A 22,520-nucleotide genomic window follows, 5' to 3' on the forward strand; every position below is an offset into this window, starting at 1 on the left:
GTATGTTTTGGCTTTCCGTTCTCTTTCCGCAGCATATGAAGTAAATAATGTATAGGCCAGAATTGTACATACCAGTGGGAAATGGTGGTTCTTTTTTGTTTGTTTCGTTTTCCTCTCTTTTGGGCGAGGACTCCCTGTACATACTTGTCCCCTGGTCCTGGAGAAGGGCAAGGTGAATGCTGGAACCTAAGCGTGAATTAGGACTCCTGAAGAGTTGTGCCCCTTTAGTCCTGTCCTAGTAGTGGTGCTGACCCCTACCTCTGCCATTATTTGCCCCCTCTCCTCCCCTGAATTATGCTGACAGGCAGCACTACCGGGAGCCCACTGGAGCGGTGAGACTCGGCCTGTGTGAAGCAGGTGGATGTTGGGAGTTGTTCAGACAGGCACAGTCTCGCCCTCAGGACGGGGTCCAGGCTAAAGAAGCTGCTTCTCCGTGTTCTGACTGCTGGTTGTGCCTTTCGATCTGTTTTTGGGTGGGGGCCCTTTTTCCCCTTTTTTTTGTCCCCCCCCCCCCCCCCCCCCCCCCGTCCCGTTTTTCTTCCCTGCCCTCAATATGTCCTTTGTCCCTGGAGGTGTAAGCACTGCTCTGAATCATGGCATCATTTGTTTTAGGGTGGTAGGGGTTCAACTTAAATGGTAATGTGCTGTTAATTTAAACAGAAGCACAACTAGAGTTAATTGGGGAAATCAAACCGAATAAATAAATGACTTCACAACAATGCTTTTTTGTTCTTTCTTTAAGGAATGTGTTCCATGTTTTTTAAAATGACTAAAGTGTGTGTGTGTGGTGTCCGTAGTGTCAAAAAGAGCACATCGCACCCACCCAGTACTGAAACCCTAAATGGCGGATAGGTTTAAGAGATTGACTGTCCACTTCTGATGGTGCTCCCCTTAAGGGGGGTTGGTGGTAGCATTTTGAGTATTTACAACTGTGACAACCTTCATTTAGGGCTTCAACCTTAATTAGTTTGTGCAAGGTGTGACCGGTATAGTTTTACTCATAAAAGCATACTTCATCTGTTTAGATGTAGAGTCTATTGTTTTGGAGGCGTTCCAGACACGTGGGATCCTTTCCACCTTTGTATGCCAATTTCATGTAATGTAGCAACAACTTGGCAGTTTTTATTATTATTTCGATTCTGGTAATGTCCTTAATGCAATCAATTTTAATCCCACTTCGCGGAACGTCCAAGAGAAAATACAAAGCACCCGAGGTAGTGCGTCCGTCCGTCTGGCAGCGTGGGGGGAAGGGAAATTGTAAGGGGAGGGGGCTAAGAGGAAAACAAGGATGTGAATTCGCCGAAAGCTGAAGAACCAGGAAGATAAATACCGCTTTAAAACAAGTTTTGGAACTTCATATGAGAAACCGATTAATCGAAAGTTGGAGTGACTGCTCGTGGACTTCCAAGTTATGAACGAATAAAGAGCGTCTCATTCATTGCTCGCGGTAAGAAAACGTCAAATACAGTCAACCCTCCCCTCTTTGAAAAAAAAGGTCAAAGTTCACAGGAAGCTGGGGGGCTGCCATTTTTTCCCTCTGCTAACATGTTAGATGCTAAAAAGACGAAGAGGGGTGGTCGTCGTTGATTATTTTTATTTACTTAAACCCTTTGTACTAAGCTCTCTTAGATTTTCGGATTTCTTAGTCCAGTGTCGTTTGCTAACACATGTCGTTGGCATATAAAGACGACATGGAGCGAATAACTGAACAGTCGTGGAATTCTTCTTACACATACCAGGTGAGCAAGCATAGCGCCGAGATGCTACACAACCTTAACACACAGAGAAAAGATGGAGGCAGGTTCTGCGATGTGATCTTGCGTGTAGGAGAGGAGAGCTTCCCTGCCCACAAGGCGGTGTTGGCGGCGTGCAGCGAGTATTTCGAGTCTGTATTCAGTTGTCAGACGGAAGGCGACGGCGAAGCTAAAGAGCTGGAGATGCATACAATCAGTCCCAAAGTTTTTAAAGACATCTTGGACTTTGCATATACCTCTAAGATCGTGGTCCGTCTGGAATGTTTCCCCGAGCTGATGACAGCGGCTAAGTTTTTGTTAATGAGATCTGTCATCGAGATCTGTCAGGAGGTGATCAAACAATCCAATGTGCAGATCCTTGTCCCTCCATCTCGTGGAGGGGACGTCAGCTTTTTCAGGACATCAGGGAACGCGGATCCGTCTTTCTCTGTGCCCGTTAATATGTCAAATGGCAATGGAGTAGTGACCAATGGCGCTGTATATCCAAACAACGGGCAACAACACACAGCTGCCGATGCTCATGGTGGTGATACAGTTATGTCAGGTGTTAGCTCCCAGTGCGGTATGCCGGTTTTACAACCCGTCGACAGGCTACCCGTGTCTCCGTCGGAGATCACGGAGAACAACTTCCCTGGAGGGTCCCCTAGCAGCAGCAAACGTGGTAGAGGACGGCCAAAGAAAGTGACTACTGTCGAACCCATGCATTTCAATAACAACAACACCAAGGAAATTGACATGTTTTCTTGTGGAATATGTGGGAAGATATTTACGGAAGTTGACCTTCTGAGGAGTCATGAAGCGCAGCATGGAGCGGGAGCGACTAGCGGTGGACTGAACGAAAGGGACGGTTTAGGTCTTGAGGATGGTCCTACCTTGATAGCACACTCGCATGGGGGGATGATGGAGAATGGTGTCCCAACTCACAGCACCGTCGACAACAGCCGTAAACGCGAGAGAACACGACGTCATGTTGGTTGTGAAATTTGTGGGAAGGTTTTCCGTGATGTTTATCACCTGAACAGACACAAACTCTCTCATTCCGGCGAAAAGCCATACGCCTGCCCTGTGTGTGGCCTGCGCTTCAAACGGAAAGACAGAATGTCATACCACGTTCGTTCTCATGATGGTTCGGTGGGTAAACCGTACGTCTGCCAGAGCTGCGGAAAAGGTTTCTCAAGGTGAGTGAACTAGCCTTCCATCAGTCAGACTTCTTAGTACTGTTAAGTCTTTATGGTATGCTGGTTTTGGTGTTATGGAATGGAATGACTGAGCATTATTTTGTAAGGTAGGTAATACTTTATTTCCAGAATTCTTTATTTCCAAGTATTCAGGTTCAATTGTCAAATTGGTTGGCTTCCCCCCCCCCCCCCCCCTCATAGATTTAAACATGTTCTTAAGTTGCACAAATTGATGCTTTAGAGACTGCCATGCTGGTATGGTTATATTGCTATTATGACTTGTGTTGCTGCATTTTTGTATAATGTAGGATATGCTTATGCTGTTGTCTAGGTGTGAGTTTGTGGACTTGACTCAAATAAATTATTTGACACCTTCCCCTGAAACCTTTAGGCCTGACCACCTGAATGGACACATCAAGCAGGTGCACACCACAGAGCGACCCCATAAGTGCCAGGTGAGTAGGCTTCTTTCAGGGTCGGAGTTTGACACTAAATATTACCGGGAGATTTCCAGGGGTATTGATGGGAGTATGACCCAACCTGGTCTGATTACTATTTTCGGAGTGAAATCCATTTAAACATATCACAGCTAATCTAAAATCCTCAGTAGTCTGCACCCATTTCATACCTCTGTGTCAGGCCATTGTTATTGTTACCATGTTATTATCAGGGTTGAGGAGAGGGGCTGTGGGGATTTAGAGAGAAGGGCTATGATTGCACAGTCCTGGCTGCTGGAGGGAGCAGCAAAGAACTTAACAAAACAGGGATATCATGACTTTTTAAGTTCACAGTAATCAGTTCGGCCTCAACACGTTATTGGCCAGCTGGGAATTGTTCCAATTATCACTCCACTACTGGCTTCTGTTGTTGTTCTCAAGCCAAGGTCATGCTGACTCATTCATGCAGCGGTGGTAGTGTGGTACGGCGGGGGGTAGCATGGAGCTGGGCTAGCATGCAGTAGCCTGAAAAGGTGTGGGTTAAATTCCCAGCTTCCACTGTTGTGCCCTTGTTTAACCCTGAGTTGCTGTGGGGGTAATGGCCCTGGTAATATTAACAAGTTGCTTTGGATAAAAGTGTCTGCTAAATTGTAATTGTAAATATAAAAGTAAAAGGTGTCTCAGTTCAAAACAGGCAAACCCTGTATATAAGATTAGTTTCTTAAACCCTCAGCAAAGAGTATAGAAGTAACAGGTGCTTACATGTTCAAGCTGGTAGTTATTATTAGCTAGTCTTAAGGTGATGGATCAAACATACAAAGCCTTGTAATGGGCTAATTATCCGTTTTGAATGACTTTGTGTGTGTGTGTGTGTTACGGCTATGTAGATCTGTAATGCTTCATTTGCCACACGGGACCGGCTGAGATCTCACCTGGCATGCCATGAGGACAAGATTCCCTGCCAGGTGTGTGGCAAATACCTGAGGGCGGCCTACATGACTGACCACCTGAAGAAACACAGCGAGGGTCCCCACAACTTCTGCTCTATCTGCAACAAAGGTAGGAACTCTCCTCATGCACCTTTTTAATGATTCTACACACAATTACTCACCACCTACAACAAAGGTGAGAACACATGGATTCAGGAATGTCCCTTGCATACAGTCACTCCCAATGGCAGCCTTCTGCACCATAAATAACGGGTTGAGAGGATGCCCCAGATGCGAGGTGAATTCTCACTCTTAAGCACATTCAAGGATATAACCCCTCCTAATGGTGTACAAAATACAAATGCCAATTCAACTAGCGGCCCATTTCAATTTGTCTGCGGCACGCAAACTGCATTCGAATCATGTGTATGCTATGATAAAAAGAAACTAAGGTATTGTGGAGCTACTCATGGATACAAATAAACACATGCAGGGCTGCCGGCTCACACAACTGAACTGACATATCTTACTCCCTCACACCACAGTTTTTTCACACTTACTTCATCTCTGCTTGAATTGCTTCCCCCAATGTACTTGTGACTTTTAAATTAAGCTGAAGAGATCTGTACCTGAACGCAGACATAACGTGGATTTAGAACATGCTGGCAGCTACGCTACGGTGGAGGTCAATCTGCATCTGCCTTAAAGCAAAAAAAAAGAGGATAGAAGATACTTATATTAATTAATAATACTTATATTAATAATACTTATATTAATATAACTAACTACATAACTATGGAATGTATGTGCCCTACATTAAGGAACAAAAATATGTGCTTCAAATGTGTGATTTTCAGTACAATATACATTTGAAGTTGTGAGCCATCGCAACATGTCTCAGTTTTGTAAGGCATCGGTAAAGTGATGTGAACATGATGGACAGGCCAACGAAATCAATAAACCTATCGATTCAGATGGTATCATAGAAGCTTTGTAGCTTTTCAAAAATCAGTCAGTCAAGTCACAATACACACAGTGCTCTCTGTGCAAGTGGATTTAGTCTCACAGCACTTCATCAACTGTCTTCTATTAAAGGGAAAGGTGCGAAGTTTACAGATTGTATCTCACATCCTGTAAGAGAGAGCACGTTTAAGAGAATTCAGATGTATTTATAGCTACCCGTGTGAAGATGGGTAAGTGATGGCTCAGTGAAGATGGTTCAACGTAGGCAAGGCAAATATCCAAACAAGGCCCATTATTTTTTACTCTGGGATCTTGTGATGACATTTCCCTGGAATGCCTTATTTCTGCTCTATGCTGGTTCATTATCTGTTGTGTTCAGCACCTCAGTGTTCTCATGGGAGTGCACTGTAGTGGAATTGTCAGAAATCTTGGATCAGATTTCGGTTATGGACCCTTTCAGGAGAGTTCCATTATCAGCATCATAGTTGGCCCCACAAGACTTCCGTTTTAACATTCCATATGTTATCTTAATGCAGAGGAAGTAGATTGGGGCCCAAATAGAACGTTCAAGCATTGTTTTTGTTTTTATTGTTGAAAGGGTCTATACAGATAATAATTCTGAAGTGAGCTATTATGGGCACAAAATACTCTGATACTACTACTGATGGGGATTTCATACTCTGATACTACTACTGATGGGGATTTCATATGCTGGTTGATGAATTTAGTAGATGTGAATTTAGTAGATTCATGATGGGGTTTTTTTTACATGGTTTTCATGTAAAATAGTAGGTTAGGTCTTTTTTTTCATGATGTTTTTTTTGATATGGTTTTCATATATACGATAGTAAATTTGGAAATGGTGTCAGTGGCATAAATCACTAAGCGATTTACAGTGTGGTCATATATTTTTGGGGGTCCGGACTCCTAACAAAGCTATGAGTAATGTAAGAAGAGGAAGGTAGCACTTTCACTAAATTCTCTGTCCATGCAATCCACAGTTTATGACTGTTTATTATCCACCATCCACATCCTTTTCTAATGCAAAGACCACATGATGACAGAGCTGTAGACGCAGGTACATGCTTGGCTTATTCACTGATAATACACAAAAAGAAATGAATATCAGTGTGACTGTGATTTGGACATTACTCCATAGCTGCAGTCCAATTTTAATATATGGAAAGCATAAAAAGCATAGAGCCTCATTCATTCAGAAAGTAATGATGGGAGAGTGTGTGAACCAGCAGACAGTATTCATGAAAATATGAGTACTGATGAAATCCTTGTCTTGTCTGTGCTTGAATACATTCAGATGATTATTTAGATTGGTTATTTCTGTCTAGGATAGAAGCTCTAGAACCACTGCTGTGCTCACTCCTGTACAGAACAACATGTCTGTCAAGCTGAGAAAAGAAGGCGTTTGAAAACAACCCCCCGCCCTCCATCCCCTCCCTCCCAGCCGGCCTGTTTGAACTGATACTATGAAGGGATGCCCTTTACTTTCAGCTTCTCCAAGCTTCTGATTGGTGAAAAGCCAAAGCTGTCTGACCATCCGCTGAAGAAAGTACCTCTAGCCTATATAGCCTCTGGGGTTGCATAGTCACTTTTTCCTTTTTGTGGTTTTTCATTAAAAAAAAAAAACAACAAAAAAAACATTTTGTATCTGTAAGTAATTTAACAGAACAGTTTACAGTTGATAAAGTGTGATGCACATTTTGCCTTACCTGGTATGGTATGCATGTGTGTGTTGAGTGCTGATGTGTGTTTGGTGAAGACAATAACGAAACAGCTGATTTTGTAAATGGCCGCATTGGCTATTGGAATACATTAGAAATGTGTGTAGTCCAGTAACACACACCCAATGCTCACACTCGTATGCAACTGTGCCGGTGTGTTCTGCTGTGTTCTTCTCCTGGCCTCAGGTTTTTCCACCGCCTCCTACCTTAAGGTGCACATAAAAACGCACCATGGCTCGGCACCTCCGGCGGGGCCCATCCCCACGCACGCCTTCCCCGAGCCCCACGCCGAGCTGCCAGCCCACCACGCCACGCTGCCCTACTACACGGGACGCCAGTGCGCAGTGGAAGGCAAGCGGGGCGTCCTTCTTAACCACCCGTATCCCCAGGCACTCATGTCTCTGTGCTGTCACCCGCTTGCTCTCTGTGCCCCCTCGCCCTGCTGTTGCTGCTTTGCCTGTTGCTTCAAATGGGGACCGGTGGGGTGGGGTGCGGTACGGTGGGGTTGGGACCAGCGCTTCATCTATCTTGTTGACCCCTCATGACCCATCGCTCATAACTGCCGCTTTTAGGAGGCTGCCGTCATCTGTGGTCTGCTCTGGTTAGACATTAGTGAAGTTAATGTTACCTCTGGGGGTACTGCTGCTTTCTAGGGATATGGTTGGTGTACTGGTAATTGTTAGCATTTTAAGCATCATATCCTGGGAATGTTATTCCTAGGCATTGTACTGCTTAGAGTTCCCTACTATGGAATGGCTGAAATGTTCTAGTCGTAATATATTTTGGAAAAAAAGAAAATCTAATTGGTCAAATTGAAAACCGTAAGTGAAAAGACTATGGTGCTGATCTTTTGTCTCTTCAGTCATCTCAGTGTAATATTCAGAGTTCTGTTCTAGTAAAACAAATTCCTTACCAAATTTGTTCAAGTCCTCTTACTGTTCAAGTTGTATTTTTTTTTATCAAGACTAGACAGTGAAAAAAGACAATAAATGTCCACAGACACCTGATGGACATACTGAGGTCCTCTACCAGTCTTTAGGTTTACTGCATGTGAGACCCTCTCCTTTATAATGGCACAATGCCTCTGTCCCAGGATGTTGTATGCGTTGCTGGCGCTCCCCACCGTCTCCTGTGTAGGTGTATAAGATGGCATGGCTGGGATGCTTCTCTTCATTTCCATCACTCTGGACATCATGATGCTGTCTGCATTTCCAAAATGTATCTGTCTCTTTCTGTGCAGTTTTTTTTCCCATGTGGGTACAATGGACCTTTTTCAAATTATTATTGCCATGGAAACCAGCAGCCTATTGTTGGGAACCAACTGCATTCTCTAGAGTATTTTATCTGGGGGGAAGCAAACGTTGTCTGAGCTCTGGTTAAAATCTTACAGGTCTCGTTAAAACATTTTTGTCTCAAATTATGGTAATAGGGTAGCATAAATCGATGGCCTGACGTTAGCTATGAAAGTGTTATTGGTTTATTTCAGAGAGAGAGAAACCGCTAAACAAGGTATTAGGCTAAATGTATTAGTATGGTATTATGAAAAGATATGGTGCTATAATTACACTTACGTAATGCAGGCTTTGTAAAGATCAGATGAAATTAATTGAAAACTGGATTGGGTGATGTAGGAGGGGCAGGATGTGGTATATGTTTGAGTTACGAGGGGAAAAGAAGGAGATAAAGATGGAAATAAAGATGGCTGTTCTGCTGAGGTGTTGGGACAGTATGGTGCTGTTTGTGGAAGAAACACAAAATGAATTCCAACAGAGAGTCTGCTGGCTTTTGGCAAATAATATGGGGAAAAAGATTCATTTTCTGAAATTGTATCTTTCTCTTAGACCGAATTTCGACTACAGTGAGTAGGCCATGGGCCATGTACTGTTCGTTAAACTTTAGCAACCTTCCCTTATGGGGCATGCACGTCTGTTAAACTTCTGTGTCACTTATGACCGCTACTTTGAACTGGTTTGTACAGTCGCCTGCGTGTTTTTTATTTTCTTTTTTTTTTTTGGGGTGTGTGATTTTGGTTCCCCTGGCCTCTCTGATGTCTCCCCTCCACCCCTCCTGCTCCGTCTGGACTGGGACGGTGTCGGTGTGTAGACCTTTGCAGCAGTCGCCGGCTGCTGGTTACCTTCTCCGAGCCAGAGGGCGGGTGTTTCCGTGGGCTCGCCGGACACCCCGTGCTCCCCCAGCCTGGTCCCCCCGCCCTGAGTCTGCAGCCCGAGCTATTTCTGGGCAAGCCCGGCGGGGCTCCCTATATCTGGGAGTGCCGCTCTACTGGGGGTCCAGGCTTCCCGGGCCTCCACGGGCCAGTGGCAGGTCAGTACGGGCCCGGTAGACGGGGTGGGGGATGGGCAGAGGAGACCCGCAGGAGAGACATGTGGTGCGTGAGATCCCGATAATCATGACAAACTGCCTCTCAGCTCTGATCTGGTGCTTTTGAGCTTTCCAGTGTCCTGTCCTCTGCTACACCAATAATGGCACCTAGAACCTCAAGCACTGTTGAGATGACTGCAATGCAAATTGGTTGTCCCTCATAAACTTTACTCAAAGGACACTGCAATTCTCTAAGGCCAGAGATTATTGTGTTTTTTTTGGGGATGATTCTGGTTTTTAAAATCTAGATGGCTTTTAATGATCTATATTTATTATTGTACATTTTGCCTCAAAATGACAATGGTTGGAAATTAAGTGTTTGTAAATATGTTCACATTACCTTTGGCAAATGCAAATGATAATATTTATAGATTGTTAGGAATTTGGACAATGTGAAATTTTGGGTTTTGTGTTGGTTTTGAAAATCTATTTCCTAAGGAATAGCCAAACATCTAAAATGCTTTGTGGCATGTCCTTTCATTTTTTTGCAGAGGTCCTTTATACAGCTCTTTTTGTTCTTTGTTGTTCCAAAATGCAAAATATCATTGAATTATGTACCTTTGTAATTGTAGCCATATTAGACATTAATAAGTACCTATCCTGCAAGTGTAGTAAACAACATATTTATTGTAAGAGGTCATTTATCGGATCATTTGGATGCATGTGAATCAGTCTGTCCAGTCTTATTAGTCAGTCCATCTTCCTCCATACATTTCTTTCATGGAGGGCACTTTCCTCAGTGTCGAGCTGTTTTGAAGTAATTTTTTGTAAGCAGTATAATTTTTCAAAAATCAGGTCATCTTATTTTTTTAATAAATGAAATGACACAAGCCAAACAAATTCCCATTTTACCCACATTTCACCTGTACACTTGCTACCCACTTTGCCTACAGTGGTCGGTAGAGAATTGGCCTGCTGTTGAAAGTGCTCAAATCTCCTTCAATCTGTCTGTCACAGTGGGCAGACTGGGGACTTTTAGGCCTATGTTGATGAATTGCTCTTCCCATTTGCCTCATCTGAGTTTCCCCTCTTTCAAACCCCCACTTCTTTCTGCACCATCCACCAAACCTCACCAACACTCCCACCCCCACCCCTTCTCTGTTTCCCCAGACGGGCAAGAGAACACTGGGAAATGCCCCCACCAGGACTCGGAGGGCTCCGACACGTCCTTCACTGAGCTCTCCAATGGATCCGAGCTCAAGTCACCGCACAAGGAGGACGCAGTCGGGCTCAACTGTAACGGGGCAGGCAGCGGGACCCCTGAGACTCCATCCACGGCGGGCGCGGGCTCCAAAGCCAAGGGCCCGGACTCCGACAGGAAGCACCCGTGCAGCGAGTGTGGCCAGGCCTTCCGCACCAAGTCCTACCTCAACAAGCACCTGCAGCGGGTCCACGGGGTGGTCGGGGCAGGGAAGGGCCTAGGCGACCTGTCCTCCCCGTCCCTCAGCTCTCCCTTCTCCCCCCAGCAGAACATGTCCCTGCTCGAGTCCTTCGGCTTCCAGATCGTGCAGTCGGCCTTTGCGTCCTCCCTGGTGGACTCCGAGGGGAGCGGCAGTGGGCTGACCGGAGGCAAGTGAGACGCGCAGGACAAAAGGCCCCGATGTCAAAGGTCAATGGTCGCCTTGCCATAGCTGCCCCTCTCCTCTCCTCAGTGCCGCTTGTACCTCGCTCGCAGTGTTCCATGATGCCATTGAATATTTTCTACCCTTTCAGAGCAGAGTAGGATGGAAGTGTACATATATGCATTCTTCTATTTTCCTTATCTAAAGCAGCTAAACGGGTGTGTCCAAGCCCCACTGGCAGGTTGAACACTTTACTCTCATTGTACATGTAAGTGTCTTGTGATATGCATAGCAATGAAAATGTGCTATGTGAGTTTTTCTATTATTATTAATTATTGTTTTGGGCTTTTGGAGTTGATGCGGTGTGCGCGTTAAGGTATGACATGGAGCTTCGAGGAGCTCCACAAAGGCTTCAGATTTGCTCCCGCCCTCATCTCCCCCACTCCCCTTGCTTTGCTCACTGACCCTTGAGTGCTAGAGGTCAGAGGTCACTGATGCTGAATGCTGATGCTCGGAGGTTGTTGATGAACTTTGATGTTCTTCTGGGGGGTATTCCAAGTATGTGGTTTAGTGACAAACCTGGGTAAGTTAACTCAGAGTAAGTGGTAAAACTCCTACAACAAGAGCCCTATGGCATTGTATAAATATAGCTCTTCTATTAGGAGGTGTACCCCTTACTCTGAGTTAACTTACCGAGGTTTGTCACTAAACCACATACTTGGAATACCCCCCTGGCGTGGTCTAGGTCAGCCTGCTGTTGGATTGTGGTGGAAACATGATGATAATGGTGGTTCTTGGCAAAGTGCTCTAAGATAATTCACACGTCCCATCGGAGACTATGGCTTGGCCCAGAGGTGAACAGTCCAGTGGGCTCTGGGCGAACCATAATTCCTGACCACAACTCAATGTTGGCTGTGTATGATTGTTTTGTTTTGCTTTTGATACCACAACATTATGACTCTGTGTGTTTGAATGTCACACTATTCATAAGATTAGTTCTAGATATCCAACAGGGACCAATTTCAGGTTTGACTAAAAGATTTTTGGCAAGAAAAGTAGAGTCTATTTTATTAAGTTATTGATTATTTTGTCCCTAGTTCTTTGTAGTTTGCAAGAAAAAGTATATATATTGAGTTGTTACAAACATTTATGTGCTGTTCATTATTATCTAAGTTATGCTACATGACATGAGGGCTGTGTGAGAACTGTGTAACTGTGTTTGAGAGCGTGCTTGTATTTGTGAGTGTATGTCTGGTGGTCCCTGGTAGTACATACGTCTACCCTCGGAATGTAAATCAGCCAGAGGGCTTTTGTACATTTATGCTTTGAAATCTTTTTTTTTTTTCAGAGAATTGTGTTTACTCAGTGAAGTTTCAAGCATTCCCTCTTAATTTATACTTTAACTTTTTTGTGATTCAATCATGTGTATATAACACACACATACAAATATATATAAATATATGAAATGTATATAACTGACTAAGCTTAATAATGGAGACATCTACATAAGCGGGGAAAGTTGTATTGCTCTTGTTGGCTTGGATGGAAAGTATGTGATTTTGATTCTGGTTTTAGATGCAGTGCACACGGTTGTCAAGCAATCACACACTCATTTCTGCACCCTGATTCAGGACCTGATAGGTATGTGATTGCACAACCAGTTGCATGTATGTGTGCGGTGCACTTGAGGGTTTGCCTGCATGTATGCATTTCTACATACATGGTATATGAGTGATCATGAAAGAAAGTGTGTGTGTGTGTGTGTGTGTTTATGGGGAAAGGTCCTGTGGGGTTGTTAAGGTCACTAACCTCTGCACATCTCCAGGATAGCCCCACCCCTTAATGTATTACACTGCAACTTTGATTCACTGGCCTCTACAGATGCTCATGTACTAATTATGCACTTCCCTTTTCCCATGATCCCTTTCTGCAGGGGACAGATCAGCTCAATGTCCTTAATCAACTATGACCCTCAATTTCTGCCATCTCAGTTCAGTCATTATTGGTGTTACTTACAGCTGCCCTCAACCCTACTTCATGCAAATTATGTCATGGGACCTCAAAAATACCCCCGTGACTCATTCTCAGTGATGTTTGGTCTGTCTGGTGGAGGGTTTGTCTTTTATCTGTTGTCCCTTGTGATTCACTGGAATTTTTATCAATATTCTGATTTCATTCATGTTAAAATACTTTAGCTGTTGAAGCATTATTTCTGTCTTGGCGTCCAAGTCTTATTTTTCATGGTCTTGCAAAGTGCCTTCCCAATAGTGATTGTGATTGAGCCATGGGTGGAAAATCAAAAGTGAAATGGACCTGTCATCTTCAAGGGTAGACCACAAACACATGTAGAGCGATTTGCATTGACACTTTTTGTACGAGGTGATCCACACATGGAAAAAAATGTACATTTGTATATGTATGTTTGGTATTGGATATTCAGTCCCTTGAAAGGTTGTTCTTTACGTCACAATTTCTTTTGTTAATTTTTTGGAACATTTCAATATAAACATACTTTTCTATAGATGTTTGGTTTTTGTACACTGTTTTTGGAGTCTGGTGTCTCTGTCGATTTGCAGAGATTGGGATAAAATAAAATGGCATTTGAAACTCTTACCATGTTGGCTTTTATTATAACATTCCCTGAGTGTATATCTTCACCATAATGGTTCAAAAACAACAGCAGATTAGTCATCACTATACAAACATTGTTTTCAGTTACACAGCCAGGGAAGATAATCAAACTGGTTTTAAAAATTACAACAGATTAGAACTGACTAATGCAAATGGCAGCTGTAAAATTTAAATGACAGGTTATAAACTGAGCTCTCTTTGAGAGTTCATAATTGAACTGTGTTTTCAACACATTGCAATATGAATTAGACTTAAGCATGTCTTACTTTACATGTTGTGATCCAATGTAATGCAATGTAATGTTTGAAATACAAAAATCATATATCTCTCAGCATCATTGTTTTAAAATGCCGTAACAAACTAATTCAAGCTTAATTTATTATTAACTTCCAGTTACCTCCACAATTATTGTTCCTGTGTGGGGTAAAATATAAATGAAACATATTTACAAATATTTAAAATGTACAGAATAAATACGTAAACATCTGCAAGTGCTGTCATGTAGATCGTTAGAGCTTAGTTGCAAACAGATCAATTCCCTTTTCCAGTTCTGTGCTGCGTTTCTTATAGTTCAATTTATTAAATTCCTCAGTGATCTCCATTGAGGATTTCCCTTTTGTTTCTGGGATGAAATACAGCATAAATGCTGCAGTGAAGATACAGTAGGCAACAAATACCAGGAAACAGAACTGTCCTATTCCATCCTGCACAAAAAACAAACATGAGTTAATACAGAAAAAGTCTGAACTTATCAATGTAGAACATTGTGCCAGGGTGCCAAAACATTAAACGTTAACAACATACAGGCCTTGCTCAGAACAGAGGAGTATTTCACAAAACCTAGATAAGGGATTAAGGAGGGATTTTTTTTGGATGAATTTAGCCTTGACTTGGTTTCACAAAAGAGATGGCACATAAGTTACCATGGGGATTTATTCTCTGCACCTAGCCTGGTCCACAGCCAGGCTTAGTTCATTCTAATGTTAATTATGTTTGTGTTATTGGTTCAGCGAGCTGTCATTCAAATCAGACCTCCATGGGAATTTTTTAAGAGCTTTATATACTATTTGCTACATGTATTTACTCGCAAAACACAGCAGATTGTCTGCCTAATATGGTTATCATTTTAATTATAGTAGCCTTATAATTATTAACATACTCATTGTTTAGAATGAATAGCCTACTGTAGTAGTTGATTGGAAGTGGAGGGGCAATTTTTCGAAGGTGTTTTCAACTAATTTGGTTATAAAGACAATGTAAAGGTATATACAGTCATACTATGTGCATCTTTTCAGTGGCAAGCACTTTCTTAATGATGTTGCGTGCCAAGAAAAGGAAGCACTCACACGTGGGTGGGTGCATACATAAATTTGCATTCAGTTGGTCTACCACACCTACTCCCGCTGTTTTACAGAAATATCCATGATTCCCCTAGCCTGGCTAGCGCCACTACTTCTCAATGAGACGTGGTCTGGGAACCAAACGTTAATTTTCTCGTATTTGAAAAAAATGCCCAGATCCGTTTATTGGGTGCCACGGATGTCTATCAAATGTGTCTGTGCATAGCTCATCATTGTCTTGCTTTCCCCCTTGTGCTGTGATTGGTCCCCTATCTCAGGCGAAAATTTGCTCCATGGTCTCCAGGCTGCCTTAGCAGCATGAATCAAATCGCGCGCAAGGCAGCATGGGAACATCCAGGCTATGATTCCCCAATTTTAAAAAGGAAAACTTTACTTCATTGTTAGTCTATATCAAAATCGGTTGTTCACTTTCTGTGAATGACACTATATTTCGCATCTTTTTTATTCCAACCGTGAGTTCTTTGGGGGAGAAATGAGAACGCACATATCCTGAATTATTTACACCTGGCTCAACATAGCTCCTACTCATCCTGGATTGGGGTTACTGATATGAGTTGAGCTAGGATGACCAGACAACGCTATGTCAAACCTCGCTTTATCACTTATCTTGGATTTCTTAATTCCACCTTTGTGAAATATCCTTCAGGAGTGAAGCAATGCCCCCTTCTGATAGGCAAATGGCTTGTTCTTACCACAACATAGGGGAAAAGCATCCCAATGAGGAAGAGGCCACCCCAGTTGACAATGCCTCCAACTGCAAATGCAGAGGGACGCCACATTTGCAGGAAGAGGTCAGCTGGAAGGCACATGGATGCTCCGCCTGCAGGCCAATCACAAAACCAGATTACAATCAATGGAGGAAAGGCCTCCTTCTAACTAGTGGTTGAAACACCAGCTTTCAAATATCAATATTAGTACTTTACAGACAAACTCACAAAGGCATTATGACTTTGAAATTGCACATTGCTCCTTTCATGGACTGTGCCGTGACATTGCTGTGAAAGTTGGTAGGAAAGACTGCATCTGAATCAATCTTATTTCCTCATTTTGCTACTTTCTACACAGCTAAACGTTTAACCAGAGGATATACTCACATGGTCCTAATCCATAAATACAGATGACAAAGAACAGAAGGGCAATGTTGAAATAAGGCAACCAGGGGTACCAATCCTATCAGAAGAGACAAAAGAGATAGTAAGGTTGGGCATTCTGAACCCGTGAATTTACATATAATTGTTTTGTGACATACTGTACATTCAGCATAGACAGATCCATATGCACTGTACTGTACATGATAACAAAACACTACAGTAAACAACTAGTTCAACCAAGAAAGGTGTGGCAGTAAGGCAGTGAGAAATGTTACCTTGATGGTCAGCAGGACAGTCAGCACAGACATCATCACTCCCATCAGGAGGTAACCGTAGCCCAACAGCTTTTTCCTGCCAGCACGCTCAATCATAAAAGCCTGTACACACACACACACCAACAAAGCTGTTATTCGTTATCACATGTTGACGACTTTTTCACCCGACCGAGTTGAGTTGGCTGAAGGCACAGAACCCCATAGCATATTTTGTGAGTTAGATACAGCACTCGGTAAAACCTGGAAACGTCTTTAATTGACCGTAGTCAAAAGATAGTATATCCAGAGGCATCTATCTGGCCTTTGTCCTGTACAAATACCCATTTGGTGAGGTTGGATATCTCCCATGTTTTCACAAACTCACTGAATGTGAAACAACACATTGCAAAATGTTTAGCTTGTAGGAATTTCCAGGTATAATTTCCAGGTATAATTATTTAGATGTGTTACAAGCTGATCAAGTGCTGTTGTTATTTTTGGCTACTTACACATGCTGATACAGTAATCACTTCAGCGGCTCCAATGCCAAGAGCGAGATAATGCATCTTTTCTTCAGGGACACCAGATTCACGGAAAATGTCGAACGCGTAAAAATAAATCTGTAAATACAAGAACACGTGGAAAATCTATAAATTCCAAAGCCCACCCAATCCCACATGACAAAACATAAAGAGTTAAGGGTTAATAGACAAAATATTAGTAACAATAGACAATAGAACAGCAAGCAGTCTTGTTAATACTTCAGCTCGCAACACACACACACACACACACACACACACACACACACACACACACACACTTTGCTGTATTTCACAAAAAGTTGTTTGGGTTAAAGCTACACCTTTAATACACCAGTACAGCACACAGAGACAGACACACAGATGCCATACTACTCCTGGCCAATCTTGTCAATATGTTGCTCTCCTTATTTGGAGGCCTTATGATCCAATGGTCCAATATTTTACGTTATTCCTCGGTCCTCAACTGGGGAATGTTTTGACCAATAACTCCTGCCTGACATGATCAGTGAGTTGCGCGCACACACACACACACACACACACACACACACACACACACACACACACACACACACACACACTTTGCTGTATTTCACAAAAAGTTGTTTGGGTTAAAGCTACACCTTTAATACACCAGTACAGCACACAGAGACAGACACACAGATGCCATACTACTCCTGGCCAATCTTGTCAATATGTTGCTCTCCTTATTTGGAGACCTTATGATCCAATGGACCAATATTTTACATTCTTCCTCGGTCCTCAACTGAGGAATGTTTTGACCAATAACTCCTGCCTGACCTTACCAGTGAGTTGCAAACAAAGAGCCAAACTCTAAACTTAAAGGCACACTCTGTGGGGGAGCTGTGGCGCACCGTACCACATTTGCTTCTCAGTGCTCATGGGGACCCAGGTTCCATTCCGGCCTGCGGTATTGTCCCGACACCACCCCATCTCTCTCTCCCACTTGCTTCCTGTGTCTCTCCACTATCCTATTGTTATAAAGGCAAAAAGTCCCAAAAATATACAAAAAAGGTACACTCTGTGTCATATTCAATCAACTGTAAATGAAAAGTACACTTAGTGCTTAGACTGAGCATTAAAACATTCTTGCAAATCAAATCAACATGACTGGAGTGGATTGACTGGAGTGATGGACAGCATTTGTCTACTTACCGCATTGATGCCGCAGAACTGCAGACCAGAACTGGGAATCAGCATTGCCATCAGCTGCCAGCGCACGCTGCGATCTCGCAGGGCATCCAGCATCGTCTTGGTCTGTGTCACCTGGGCACTCTCCCTCTCCTTCCTCATGTCCTCCATCTCAATCTTTAGATTCACATCATCTTCCCGCCACAGCCACTGAAGCGCTGAAATATTTACACATACACACACACACACACACACACATACACACGAATATCATTACTATGGGACCTGAATGACAGGCAGGTAGACTTAAGAAATGGTTTCATAACCTGTGAGGCTTTATAGCCTTGTTCTTTCCTTGTTCTACCTCTGAGGGTAAGTAGATAATCTCACCTTTCTTGCAGCCATCCTCATCTCCCTTGTCGATGTAGAGGTAGCGCGGAGCCTCTGGGAAAAACGGCATGGACACAAACTGCAGGATGGCAGGCAGGCCGCTCACGGCCAGCAGATACGGCCACATGTCCTCTGTGCCCATCAGCTCTCTGTGGAGATAGATAGATAGATAGATAGATAGATAGATAGATAGACCAGTGCCTTGCACATATTCAATACAAAAGTATTCTTGCACTAAATCCACTGTGCTGTTTAAAGCAATGCAGACCCTGAATTGCGTTTGTTTTTAAAACCAGTGTGTCATTTATTACCCAATGTGCCTTGTGTTAATGACTGACAACAGCTAGAAACAAGCAGTGATTACCCCTGAAGGATATTACAAGTGAAAAATCTCCTCCTAGTTCAGCAAAATATTTACAAGTGTGTTACACTTTAGGCAAGTTATGAGAAAGGGGCAACACAGGCTTTCATGCTGTATCACATGTCATATGTATGAATGGCGAGCTGTCTAAAAGGTATTGTGGACTTTTTTTGATAAGACCATCTGATTTCCATGCATATGGTCTCATTTATTAAGTAGACACCTCAGTGGTGTCTACTTAATAAATAAGACTATATGCATGTCTGTTGTGCTTGTGTGTATGACAGTTGACAGTTGGCAGAGAGACAGTCAGGAGAAAGACTCACTTGAGGCCGATCACCTGACCCAATAGCTTTCCAACACTGAGATAGGCGGAACTTGTCAAGGCGAGAAAGCCACGCATCCTCTTAGGAGCGATTTCACCCAAATACATCAGGTGCAGATTTATCCCCAGACCTAAACACAGTCATTGATGGATGAAGTTCACAGAGAATGAGATAAGGGGAGACTTAACAATACCTAACCATCTTGGAAAAAGAGACAAGGAACATGAACTAGACTAGACAACTAAAAGACAAGAACAGGAAGACAGAAGGACATTGAGATGGAAAGCAAAAAAGAAAAGGTTTGAATCATGTAAATGTTCAAATATGACTACACATACCTGCATTGTATCCATATAGAAATCTGGCAAGGAGGATCATCTCAAAGGATTTCACCATTCGGCTCAGGATCATCATCACAGCAGCAAGGATGGCCACCACATTATTGATCTGCAGACAGGTCTTCCTGCAGGAGTTATTAGAGAGACAGTACAGTCATGTAGTATGAACAGTCCTTCACTGGATAATTACTGTAAAATTATTTCCACATCTTTAAAAAAGTGTGCAGGTTGGTATGGAGGGGAGACACTTCTACTGACCGTCTATATTTCGCTGAGAGGCTCACACAGGTCATTGTTCCAAACAGGCCCCCCAGACTCAGAGTGGAAACCATGAAGGACCATATGAGGGTGTTGGTGGACTCTCCCACAGGGACATCGTATCTGCCCAGCCATGTCTGGTTCACAAAGCTCTGGATGTGCTGCAGGCAGACGGAAACATGTTTTTTACACTGCTGGGAATGTTTAACTTCATGTTATGTCAGGGGTGTGAACAGACGTGAGTCGACATTTTAGAATGGCTATTTAAAGTAACACAATGTAGAAATTCCCCTTTTTGTCAATTTTCGACACAGTGGGCACCCATTTAAGGAGGTAGGGAGGTATCCTATCAGTCCAATTCTGATGAAAAGAGTCATGCTCCTCCCCGCTCCCCATATTGTAAGTCGGTGTAGCATCAATATGAATTTGAAAGTGTTATTTCAAGGTAAAAAACTACATTGTGTTGCTTTAACTTTGAAAGAAAAGTATGCAGTGTTGATGTGCAGGAGACTAACCTCAGCAGGTGAAGTCATGATAGAAACTTGAATTCCATACTGGAGTGTTCCGCCAATTCCCAGGACTATTGTCAACAAGTACAGCCTCCAGTACTGGGTCTGAAAGAGACAAGATTCCAGTCATTGGACAAATAATAATTCAAAGCAATAATTCACAATACCAGTCCATGTTAGTCCAAACAATGATGTTATACCACACACACACTCATCACTGAAGGATAAGAGTAATAGTAAAACAGTGTAATAGTAAAACTGTAAAATAAATTTGTAGGTTAATGTCCACACTAAAAAATTCAGATTAATGTTGTAGTGCGTGCTGATGTTAGAGAATAAGTTTGATAAGTTTGTTGTTGACCAAGTTGACTGAAAAAGTGTTGTGAATAGAATGCATGAATGCCTGTCACCAGCTGTTGTAGATTGTTTTTCATGGCTCTGGATTCTGTGGATGAGGATTCCAAAAAGGATCTTAGCAGTGTGTTTACCTGAAGCCAGTCAAGACAAGGAGGCTCACTCCAGCTGTGGATATATATATATATCCTCTTTCTGATTACCAGACTCAGGTTAATCATATCAAGCTGGAGGGGCAAACCATTCAAACCGAGTGCTTGTGTGTATGTCAAACATTTGCTGCAAGAACTTTGGTTCAGGTATATCCCTAGTAGCTAAAGCTGAAGCTAATCAGGTATGCCCCAGATGAAACTGGTTTTCGGCAGCTTAAGCTCTGTCTTGTGTCAGTGACTACACACTTTTCTCTTACTGTAATATGTGGACATCACGGTCTTGGTTAACCATTTTTGAAAGGTTGTGTAGAGGATGTTTTTTAATAATTAGGAAGCTGTTAAGCTGAGGAAGCAGAATGGAAGACAAAATGGTGAAACCAGGGGACTACCATACCCTCCTCAATTGCAGCTGCCAAAGGGATTGCTGTGAATATTATGGTGTCCACAGTCTACTGTAGACACACTTTTTACATGCGGGGCATTCTACCAGAAACATACATTTCCTGTCATTGGATTGTTTCAATGAATGAAAGTTGTATAATCCAAAACTGACTGGATGATTGATTTCTAGGAGTTGTTCTGTAAAAGAATACAGTATGTAATTCATTAGGCTCTAAGATGTTTTTTCTTTATCAAAAAAAAAACTTTGAAATTTAGAAATCCTGAAAAATGGGCTGTCCTCAGCCAAATCTGAGCTATGTCTTTCACAGTTTTGTTTTGATAAAGACTGATGTTTTTTTTTTCTTTTAAAAAATACAAATTTAAGTTGCTATCATTCACATCAATTTATTAAAAACATTAACATGATCTGGAATGAGTCATGTTTAGGCTTTTCCCCCGACATTGCACTGTGCCTACTTCAGAGGACACTGTTCCCACCTATTTTGGCCTACCATCAAATGCTTGACCTCTTTAAAAAGCTCAGACCCCGTAGTTTCAGAATAATGGTGTGATGTACTGGCACAGAGTTACAAAGGCTAGAATATTTTTCTTTCTTCCGGATAACAAGCACCTCTGAATGACCACATTCCAGCCCTCTAGGTCACTTGATGTGACTTAGAAAGACAACTGAGCCTAGCACCAGGTCTTGTGAATCTGTGTGCAAAAGTAGATCAATATAGAATGAAAATCAGGACATTAGACCATTATTTGCCAAGGTATGCTCATGCGTTTTGTAAAATGCCCTATGGAAACTCCCCATAGGACTTTTGGTGACAATAAAAGCCTTATTGTGTGGAAACCTCTTGGTGTAGAAGCATAATCCTGGTCTAAAAATGAAAGGTAACTCTGAGGTTTCTTGTAGTACCTCTGAGAGTTCTTGACTATTTGGATTGTGTGTCAGAGGTTCTGATATAGAATGACTACACAAAATATGGAATAATGGGTGTGTATAAGATGGATACATCTTCTGCACAACTAATATTGAATAAAACAACATGAATATTAACCGTCTATGGATTCCTGTGAATATTTCAATACCCAATATTCTGCATCTACTTATTTTGCTAAGGATAAACACTGCAGCTAAGGTAGGGAAGCACCAAAGGAGGAGGAGGGCATTTTTGATACATTTACAGTAATTGAGACATAGTAAGATTAATCTGACAATGTAAAGCAATATACAGATTGTACATGCCAAAGGTTGTCATGAATGTGTTCCCAAGAGTCCAAGCTTTCAAATGGTGTATAACATTACTATGCTACATAGCAATATTGATTTAGAATGTTGGGGCGAGGTGGGAGAGGGGGGTAGGTGTGCTGTGGAAGGCATACTGTTTTATAGTGTTACAGGAAGGGGATTTACCACAATGGCTAGCCAGCGTTCTCCAGTTGATCTTCTTCTCTACATCATGCTAGTTCATC

At 42.5% G+C, this 22,520-nt stretch overlaps 2 protein-coding genes across 5 annotated transcripts; one reads left to right on the forward strand and one right to left on the reverse strand.

Annotated features, from left to right (window-relative positions):
* Window positions 1-1,423: 1,423 nt before the first annotated feature.
* On the forward strand, window positions 1,424-13,554 carry patz1 (POZ/BTB and AT hook containing zinc finger 1). Of its 4 annotated transcripts, none has more exons than XM_042088469.1 (6): window positions 1,424-2,932; window positions 3,324-3,387; window positions 4,257-4,428; window positions 7,187-7,351; window positions 9,104-9,322; window positions 10,490-13,554. In XM_042088469.1, exons 1-6 carry the CDS (start codon window positions 1,668-1,670, stop codon window positions 10,954-10,956), a joined length of 2,352 nt encoding a protein of 783 aa, XP_041944403.1. In that variant the 5' UTR covers window positions 1,424-1,667; the 3' UTR covers window positions 10,957-13,554. The 4 variants fall into 4 exon arrangements, 3 of the variants coding, with proteins under 3 accessions (XP_041944403.1, XP_041944401.1, XP_041944402.1); XR_006031081.1 differs by lacking the exon at window positions 9,104-9,322 and having other exon boundaries at window positions 1,426-2,932; window positions 10,490-12,582; window positions 12,875-13,554; XM_042088467.1 differs by lacking the exon at window positions 9,104-9,322 and having other exon boundaries at window positions 1,426-2,932.
* LOC121706596 (solute carrier family 2, facilitated glucose transporter member 11-like) lies at window positions 13,555-20,632 on the reverse strand. Its single transcript, XM_042088482.1, has 12 exons — window positions 20,562-20,632; window positions 20,158-20,256; window positions 19,643-19,803; window positions 19,385-19,509; window positions 19,047-19,176; window positions 18,360-18,508; window positions 17,994-18,187; window positions 16,788-16,898; window positions 16,300-16,401; window positions 16,028-16,103; window positions 15,626-15,753; window positions 13,555-14,276 (listed from the first exon to the last, which is right to left on the reverse strand). The coding sequence occupies exons 1-12, from the start codon at window positions 20,583-20,585 to the stop codon at window positions 14,082-14,084; spliced, it is 1,494 nt and encodes a 497-aa protein (XP_041944416.1). The 5' UTR covers window positions 20,586-20,632; the 3' UTR covers window positions 13,555-14,081.
* Between the last annotated feature and the right edge of the window lie 1,888 nt (window positions 20,633-22,520).

This window comes from Alosa sapidissima, chromosome 4 (genome assembly GCF_018492685.1).
Source record: "Alosa sapidissima isolate fAloSap1 chromosome 4, fAloSap1.pri, whole genome shotgun sequence".
Lineage (NCBI taxonomy): Eukaryota > Metazoa > Chordata > Actinopteri > Clupeiformes > Clupeidae > Alosa > Alosa sapidissima.